This window comes from Camelina sativa, chromosome 20 (assembly GCF_000633955.1).
Source record: "Camelina sativa cultivar DH55 chromosome 20, Cs, whole genome shotgun sequence".
Taxonomy (NCBI): Eukaryota; Viridiplantae; Streptophyta; class Magnoliopsida; order Brassicales; family Brassicaceae; genus Camelina; species Camelina sativa.
The window spans coordinates 917,918-926,960 of NC_025704.1; the positions used below are offsets into that span (position 1 = coordinate 917,918).

The window sequence follows — 9,043 nt, forward strand, 5'->3', positions numbered from 1 at the left end:
TGAAATATGTTTTGCTAACTATATTGGGGCTTTCACAAATTTTTATTTATTAACTCATTTGATTTTGAGATTTTTTTTGCTAATTATGGACTTTTTTTTGCTAATTTTGAGGATTTTTTCTAATTTTAAAACCTACTGTATTTTATTAGTTATGGAATATTTTCAAATTATATGGCTTTTTAACTAATTCTTGGACTTTTTGGAGCCTATTATTGGACATTTTTAAAAATTATGAGGCCTTTTTATTAGTTTTGGGAGTTTGAAGCCTTATTAGTTTTTTTTTTAATAAAAAATTCTTGCAAAATGGGCTTCGAAATTTTGAGGCCCAATACGAATGTTTCATTCGAATGGGTGAAGGGCCGGGCCTGCAATGAGGTCTCTGTTGCGCTCAAGTGAAGGCGGTGCATGTTGTTAAATTATGTAAGTGTTGGATCCCATACATATGTGGGGAAGTTGCTTCAGCTTCAACGGATTTTAGCCTCTATAGAAGTGTATATGTCTTCTTGTGTGTGAAGGAACCCTAAAATGTATTTTAATAATTTGAAAATAATTAACTATTTTAACTTTTCTTAAAATATATATTTTTTCCCTGATAAATTAAATACTACGTATATATAGATTTATAATTAGTCCCACGACACATATATTGCAAGTTTGCAACATAAGATTTGATTTAAAATCTGATTTGGCCATGGAAGAGGAAGACGACCACGCCACCGTCGCTGTACGAAACCCTAGCCACCGTTTTGAACGTCCCCTCAAATTAAAACGATCAAGTGATGATTCAATCGCTGACTCTTCAATCAGCGATTTACCCGACGCGGTTCTCCAACATATCTTGTCCTATATTCCGACTAAGTTGGCGATCACAACCTCTGTGTTGTCCAAACGATGGAGACATGTATGGACGGAGACACCTCATCTCTCCTTTGAATGGCTTGATGTTTCCCCTGAAGTGATAAACAAAAGCCTAGCCAGGTACTCGGCTTCCAAAATCACGAGTTTCCGACTCTATACCGATTTCGAGGCCTACCATGTTAATAAATTGATCGAGTTTGCAATGAGAATTTGTCTCTGGAGAACAGTCATAATTTATTCTATAAGCTTCCTGATTTCTTGTACACCGACTCCTCTATGAAGCGAGTCAATTTGAGAGTTTTCGATTTGATTCCCAAGTGCATTGTGTCTTGGACATCACTAAGGAACTTGTCTTTGAATCGTTGTAAACTCTCTGATGAATCCTTTCTTAAGGTTCTGTTTGGTTGTCCAATCCTAGAAACACTGACTTTGCACTTTTGTTGGTCACTCGAGTATCTTGATCTGAGTAAATCACTGCGCTTGACAAGATTGGATATAGAAGGCCAATCCTTTTATATATCGATTTCCATTCCAGTCTCTGCAGATTGTGGCGCCACATATCCATTATTTGAGATTGAGAGACTGTGAGTCACACTGCAATTTTGTTGATGTCTCTTCTTTAATAGAAGCTGATGTCGAGGTTAGCTATTTCAATCCTAGAACCAAATATCAGAAGCCCTTGGACCCTAACGATCTTCTAGTTATGGTGCGAAAAATGATAGAAGCGTTTCAGAATGTAGAGAAACTTACTTTGGGGGTTAATTTACTTCAGGTAAATATTATAATGTGACCATTCGTTCTTTCATTCTTCTAAAAAATCCTTAATGTTGAGAGGTCTTTGTCTTTTTGTTGGTACTCACTGTTATCTCGTTGCTTTTTTTTTCGTCAATCTTTTTGTTAGATGTTATCTCTTTCCAAGATCCCTAGTTTGCCGATGCTCAAAGTCAATAATTTGACTCTTGAAACAAGGATAATGCGATCTGTGGTTCCTGGTGTAGAAAGGCTACTACAAAACTCACCTGGATTAAACAAGTTAACAGTTTCCAACACAACTGAGAAGTACCACGCCGAACTGGTACGCATATGGTTTACCTTTAGATTTGCTAATTACAAAAGTCACAAACAACCCAAAAAAAAAGAAGCCCTTTCTTTTTGGCAATCTATACATGAGCGATATAATATTTTTAATTAATTTTCAAGATGAAGAGTAATATTTAATTTGTCCTCTGTTTTGCAGTGGGGGCTGTGGGGCTGTGTCAACAGATACTTGAATAAGCAATGTTGGAGATTGGAAGATAAGGTCTTTCCGACCTCGTGGGAGTATAAAGTTGTAGATCCAAAAGTCGTTGGTTCGTTCATGGAACTTTTGCTGGCAAACACAAAAACGCTAAAAACATTGGTTGTCTATTTATCGAGAAATTGCATTGCTATATCAAGATCTGAAGAGCTGTCTCAAATCGCTCTCACGCTTTCTCACGACAATAACGTCCCTATCGTGCTCAAGCTAATCGATGATTGATAGTGTTAGGAAGTTGCTTCAGCTTCATCGGAATTTTTTTTTTGGCTCTATTTTACTGTATTACTGAATCTAGGCATTTACTATTTTACTATCTTACTGAATTTTCTAAATTTTAAATCATGGACCTGGGTCTAGATCCTTAATTTTGTTTAAGTTAGGCCCAATAATGTATTGCAAAAGGCCCAAGTTATATTATATTCCACTATGCCTTAAAATATCATTATTTTAAAGAACTAAAGATTAAAGAATGGGGACCGGAGATTCAATCGCCGGCGGTATGGATTTAATCAGCGCCTTACCGGACGCAATTCTCCATATTATCTTCTCCCATTTTCCGACCAATTTCGTGATCAGAACCTCCGTCTTGTCCAAGCGATGGAAACATGTATGGTCCGACACACCTACCCTCTCCATCGACTGCAGCGAAGCCGACCCTGATTCGTTAAACAGAACCCTAGCTAACTACTCTGCTCCAAGAATCACGAGTTTCGATCTACGCGTCAGCAGCAAGGCTCAAGACATCATCACCTTGCTCGAATTCGCCGTTTCTCGTAACACCGAGAAGCTTTCTCTTGACTTCCGTGATGACTGTGTTTGTTTCTACAGCTTCCCTGGTTCCTTCTACACCAGCTCCTCTTTAAAACATCTCGTTGTCGACTCTGGCGTTCTCAATACGGTTCACGTGTCTTGGACATCTCTAAAGGACTTGTCTTTGAGTTTTTGTAAACTCTCTGATGGAACTTTAGCTAAGATTGTCTCTGGTTCACCACTTCTTGAAAGCTTGACGTTGCATCACTGTGATGAAATTGGGAATCTTGATCTGAGCGAAGTGATGAAGCTAAAGAGATTGGATATAGATAATGAGGGACCAACGACGATCGTGGCGCCGCATATCCATTGTTTGAGAGTGAGACACTCTCATATGAAATGTAGTTTAGTGGATGTCTCTTCTTTAACCGAAGCTTACTTGAACATCTACTATTCAAATTGTTATTATTTCAAAGCTGATCTCGCTCAAGTTTATGTGCTTAATATGCTTGAAAAGTTGCAGAATGTGAAGAACCTTGCTTTTGGGGCTGCCTTTCTTGAGGTAAGCTCCTCTGTTCTTGTAAGAAGAATCAGTTGCTTCCGCATAGTTGGTAGACTCTTGTTCTGAATGCATTTGGTCATTTTTGCTAGATGTTATCTCTTGCCGAGTTCTGTGATATTCCTTTTCCGATGCTCAAAGTCGAAGTTTTGACTCTTGAGACGATGATTGTTCCGTCTGTCATTCCTGGTATAGCAAAGCTGCTACAAAACTCACCTGGAGTGAAGTTTCTGAAACTAGACTTAGTGAACAGCAAGATGATATCGGTATATATACTTTACCATGAACCTCTTCAGCTCTTCTCTTATCCTACTGTACATTAGATTATATAATCCACAAACCATGTCCTTTACTTTTTTCCTTAGTATTCATGAAAACATTTTATGTTATACAGGATTGGGATCTTAATTACTACTTGGATTTGAAAGGCTTGGATCAGAATCAGTGCTGGATACCAAAAGATTTGGACTTCTCGACTTCTTTAGAGCCGAAACTCATGACTTCATTCATGGAATTTCTACTGGAAAACACTAGTGAAGACAATACATCTCAGTACAATTGGTGAGCGGTAGGCACGAAAGCTTTGCGAGTCTTAGAGTTCGTCCAGTAAGGTTTGAGGTCAAAGGTATTGATGCAGTGGATATGGAAGACTTGGATATAAACAAGATGCATTTGTTCAACTGGATTTTATGAGGTTACATTGATACAACTGAATTTGAAAATAATGATTTAGATGGTTCTTACTTTCTCACACCAAACAATTTTTTAGTTTTCTATAATCTCTTATCAACTCAATGGTATTTTAGTTTTTAAATCGTGTATTTATCTTATATCTTCTTTGATGCTTGCATTTGTGAGAAACTATAACATGTGGAATATCATTATGTTTCATAGTGTTATAATTTGGTCTCCTTCAAGCTCTGATATAACAATCAATGAGTCTCCCATTTCGAGGGAGAGAGGTTCCGTCTTTGGAACCGGATTGATTATCTGCAACAACAATAAAACACAAAACCGAGTTTGTGAAGAGGAAAAGGGTTAATAATGTCTGTTGTTGCAGAGTCATATAAACCAGTACCTTTTTACCGCCTTTTATGTAGCCTATGGCAACTTCTCTCCTTAGCCAAGCTCGCTCTGAGAGCTCCGTAAATGAAGGGTTCTCGCCCTCTTTCATGTACAGCTCAATGTCCTGTGTGTTTAGAACAAACTCAAAGTTTTCAAATCGCAAGGATTTGTGAATATTATCAAAGTTAAGAGTGTGTTTTTCTTGTTTAACCTTTACGTATATCTCATCACCCTCTGCGTCCAAAATGTCCTTCCATACATCGTTAAGTTCGCTGTTTTCAGCGACTGATTATAAAGAAAAGAGTATTACTATTGTTCAGATTGCAGTTGCAGGTAGGTTATCATGAAACCAAAATCCAATAGATGAAATGTAACCTTGTGCTGTTACAAGGCTCATAACTTCCTCAGCTGCTATGAAAGTAAGGGACGGCTTGAGTTTTGTTATCTGGTATAGTTTTTTATATATTGTTTTAGCAACTTAACAGTACAGAAGCTAACAGTAAAAGAAAAAGCCTTTCAATACCTGCTTGCCGAGTTTTGTGTCGACGATTTCAGAGGCTAGATTATGCACCTAAAGAAACAACAATATAGTAAGATGAAAATTCAATGTAAGTAGCTAGGATGTGATTAGTCTAGTCAGTAACATTACCTTAACTCCAAGCTTGGTGCAGATGCTTTCAGCGAGGAGAAGAGTGTAAGCAGATTGTTTGTCTGCTCTAGATGGATCTAAAAGACATCAAACTATACGTTAGTTCGATATCATTATTGCCAAAGACATAATCAAGAAGAATAAATCATGAATGCCTACCTCCAAGAAGCAAGTCTCGATCCGATATTACAACGATAGTCAGACGAATATCTTCTTCACTCTTTTCATATTTGCTCTGCATCTGCATTATAGTTTCCTTTAGTGTATCATCATCCAAAGGATTCCCAACCTGCAAAAAGATTGAAAAAACATCAATAAACTCAATGATTTTGAAACTGTATATTCTGTTCATTCCAGTGAAAATGAAATTTACGTTATGTGAAACTTGGATGTTCTTGATTTTTCCTGAACCTATACTCTTGTCCAATCCTCTTCTGTCCTCTAACGGTACATCTGATAATATTTCCTGTGTGTAAAGAAAATGATTAGTAACTCATTCCATGAGAGTCAACCAGAAAGAGATAACGGTATATGAGGCACACCAATGTACTGCCAGGACCAACATAATTATCAAACTCCTTGATCATATGTGCAACATCTCCACGCCAACCAATCAAAAGTATAGATTCTTTTGGTCCTTCGAAGGTATCTGATCCCTGCTTAAACTATTTAAATGAACATCAGAGGTCTCAAAAGCCTAATATCTTATAGTTCAAAGCACTGTGAGGTGCAGTTCAGAGTCAGACCTTTGATAAGGACTTACTAGGACGCGTTGTGATCTTCTTTAGCCGTGAAGTTTTTGCCTCAAACACTTGCTTCTTAGTCTCATTAGTCTCATCTACTGTTATGTCCTCAGTTTTCATGTCTGTATATAAAAAGTCCTTCTTGAGAGGTGCAATAAACAATAGTTTGTCGGTTTCCATTAGCTCTTCGTCATCACTTGGATGGAAATTTACTTTCCCATCTCGTAAAAGGCCACAGACGACAACCTGGAATGAGGAATACATCTTGTAAAAAGGCCACAGACCAAAAGGAAATGATTGAAAGAATGAAAGAAAAAAACATGCTTCAAACACTGTCAGTATCCTACCTCCTGAAACCCCTGTCTTAATTGTCTATACTTGATCCCAGTTAGATTAGGGAAGCTGCAAAGATTAAATACATTTTCTGCAACGAGTAGAGAATTGGTACTAATCAGTCTTGATGAGTACAGACTTAATATAAAAACATGAAGTTAGGAACATATAATAGTATCCTACTTGAGTAATTTAGTAGGTGCCTGTAAATCTTTATCAGGCCCTTTTGACGTGAGCATTGGACAAACAATTTGGATGTAGAATTTTCAACAGGCTCCACTTTCAACCCCGATATGGACTTGAGAAGATCATACGTATTAGAGCTTGATACCTGCATTCATTTATTTTCAGAACCACAAGATAGGTAACAAATCAGTACTAAAAACATAATACCATTGCTGCACTGCACAGTCTTCAGTTACCTCTACAATGGTTGGGATGGATTCCATCTTTTGTATAGGTTGAAGAGCTAATACAGAAAGAAATGCGTCTGTATCAACTTCATACCTGAAACAATGATTTAACATAATATGAAAGAGCTACAACAACACTACTGAAAACATCGACTACTCAAATATCTATCCGGGACTTGAAAATGTTCTTACCGATCACCTTTCGTTGGTAGTATGATAACGGCACGGGCCATAGAGACGGCAGCCCTCTCAAATGAATTCGTCATGTTAAGGCTACAACTGCACTGGCAAAAGCATGAAATCAGCACTGTAAATAATATGCAAACCAACAATAACAACATGAATTGAAGCTGTATTATTTCTGGTTCACTTCTGCATATCACCTCTTTGTAAGGATGTCAACATGATCAAAATCTTTGGAGTAAGCCTCAGCTAGCTTGTCCATCTCTTTCCTCGGAGTATCAGACATGAGCAGAAGTGTCTGCTTTCTGAAAGCATATAACAAGGAAAAGTGATTAGCCAAGTCAAGATAAGCAGGGAAATATAATTGTAAGATACTATAGAGAGAGACCAAATTTACCTAGCTGTGGCTGTACCTAAGCGAACAGCATGCTCTTGATAACTGTTGAGTTGCTTTAGTATGAAAGGCAGATGACTGTTTATTCCACAAATGATGATATGATCAGATTCTAGGACTTGTACATGTGCCCCTTCCCTCACTTTTTTCATATGATACTGCCCAAGACAAAAATCGATCAGGATAACTTATACCACTAAACATTCACATTCAGTAGTGTTTATTTCAAGAACGTACCCGAAATTGTTCTGTCATTGTGCTTAAAAGGCGAGAGTAAAACACTATTCCCCATATGGCAAGGACAACTCCAATGAGTCTTTCAAAGCGTGTCTTTTGCTGCAGTTTGCAATAAAAACATGCATATACGCATGCATTTATTTAGTTGCAAGAGAAAATATTGTGAGGCTTATTGATATCTTTAAATCTGTGAAAAAGCAAATCGTGACCTCCAAATGAGTATCAGTGGAAACGAGGCATGCCCAGGCCTCCCAGAGGCAGTCTTCTAAGGATGAGTCTTTCCTTCACAACAAGAAAGGAATAATAGTAAGAAACCATATGCAAAAGAAATCACAAGAAGTTGACAACAAAGCTAATATATGTTACCTGAATTTGAAAAATAGGATTCCCCCAATGAAAACAAACGAAAAGCATACTATCAGGAGCATCACAGATAACCTAAAATAGCCATATATAGTGATCAGAACAGTTGGCATCTTGTTGTACATACAAAGAAGGAGCATCGTCTTGATAATTAAGTAGTACTAATTAAGTATTTGGTTTAGGACGACATACGTGCCAATGTTCTTCTCAAGCTGAGTATTGAAAAGGTAAGAAGACCTTGCAATACCCCATTTGATATCATTGGAAGAAGGAATTGAGTTGAGTAAAGAATTTTTGCCTAGAGAGTTGGATGCACAAGCAAAAGGCAAGCCAGCCCTCACTGAGTTCTGAATAAGATTAGGAAGCTCTTGAAATATCTTTTGGGCTAATCTCAACACCACATACAGTGGGATGCATCCTATCACAAGTCTGTACGGAAGACTCTGCATATCAAGAAGATAATATAATATATTATAAGCATATAAAGATTCCATCTCGACAGCTAAACTAAGAAAGCAAACACATCAATGAGACCGACCAGTAGAGATTAAAATACATTATATAGCTTCTTCACCTTGTAGAATTTGGAATTGAAATCTTTCAATAAACCAAAGTTTTTATTAGAAGGCTCTGTTTCCCCTGTCCTTTGAGATTTGACTTTGAAGGTCCCTGTAATATAGAGAAGAATAAAATTAGCTAATCAAGTAGGAGTCTAGTTATATAGAGAGAGTAATTGGAAGAATAATTTAGAACCTCACCTCTGAAACTAAAAGACTTAATCCCACCTAAAGGCAGAGAGTGTAAACTCAAGCTCCTACAAAACAAAAAAGAAAGAAAGAAAAGCACTATTTTCAGAGAGACACAAGTTTTGTAATTAACCATCACAGCCCCAATAAGCATCACAAACTGCATAATGTATATCATCATCTTCACCAGGTTTTAAGCAAGCAAGCAAGCAATTGTATGTTTTCAAGAAGTGTGAAGCATAAGGAGGAAACTAAAAACCTGTTAAAAGAAGGGGAGAATCGACCCCTACTCAAAGCTTGTGAAGGTAGAATCAATGGCTTCCATGCTAACAACTGAACAGCCACCATATTTCTCCTCTATACTTAGATTTTTTCGATTTTTGTTTCTCTGTGGCTTGTGTATATATTATATGGACAGAAACAAACGCTGGTTTTTTTTTTTTTTTTTTTTTT

At 37.2% G+C, this 9,043-nt stretch overlaps 2 protein-coding genes and 1 pseudogene across 3 annotated transcripts; 2 read left to right on the forward strand and 1 right to left on the reverse strand.

Moving 5' to 3' along the window:
* LOC104772100 lies at positions 692-2,414 on the forward strand (annotated as a pseudogene).
* LOC104772101 (F-box/LRR-repeat protein At5g02910-like) lies at positions 2,625-4,048 on the forward strand. The gene is made up of 3 exons (XM_010496748.2): positions 2,625-3,467; positions 3,557-3,730; positions 3,859-4,048. The coding sequence occupies exons 1-3, from the start codon at positions 2,625-2,627 to the stop codon at positions 4,027-4,029; spliced, it is 1,188 nt and encodes a 395-aa protein (XP_010495050.1). The 3' UTR covers positions 4,030-4,048.
* On the reverse strand, positions 4,121-8,974 carry LOC104768464 (putative ion channel POLLUX-like 1). 2 transcript variants are annotated; one of them, XM_010492461.2, is made up of 23 exons: positions 8,850-8,974; positions 8,603-8,658; positions 8,419-8,513; positions 8,037-8,287; positions 7,848-7,919; positions 7,691-7,763; positions 7,482-7,580; positions 7,248-7,402; positions 7,051-7,155; positions 6,860-6,946; positions 6,677-6,761; positions 6,438-6,585; positions 6,269-6,345; positions 5,925-6,167; positions 5,721-5,843; positions 5,552-5,644; positions 5,338-5,467; positions 5,179-5,255; positions 5,053-5,100; positions 4,905-4,974; positions 4,741-4,814; positions 4,543-4,653; positions 4,121-4,454 (listed from the first exon to the last, which is right to left on the reverse strand). In XM_010492461.2, the coding sequence occupies exons 1-23, from the start codon at positions 8,936-8,938 to the stop codon at positions 4,353-4,355; spliced, it is 2,463 nt and encodes an 820-aa protein (XP_010490763.1). In that variant the 5' UTR covers positions 8,939-8,974; the 3' UTR covers positions 4,121-4,352. The 2 variants fall into 2 exon arrangements, with proteins under 2 accessions (XP_010490763.1, XP_010490764.1); XM_010492462.2 differs by having other exon boundaries at positions 4,123-4,454; positions 5,721-5,834.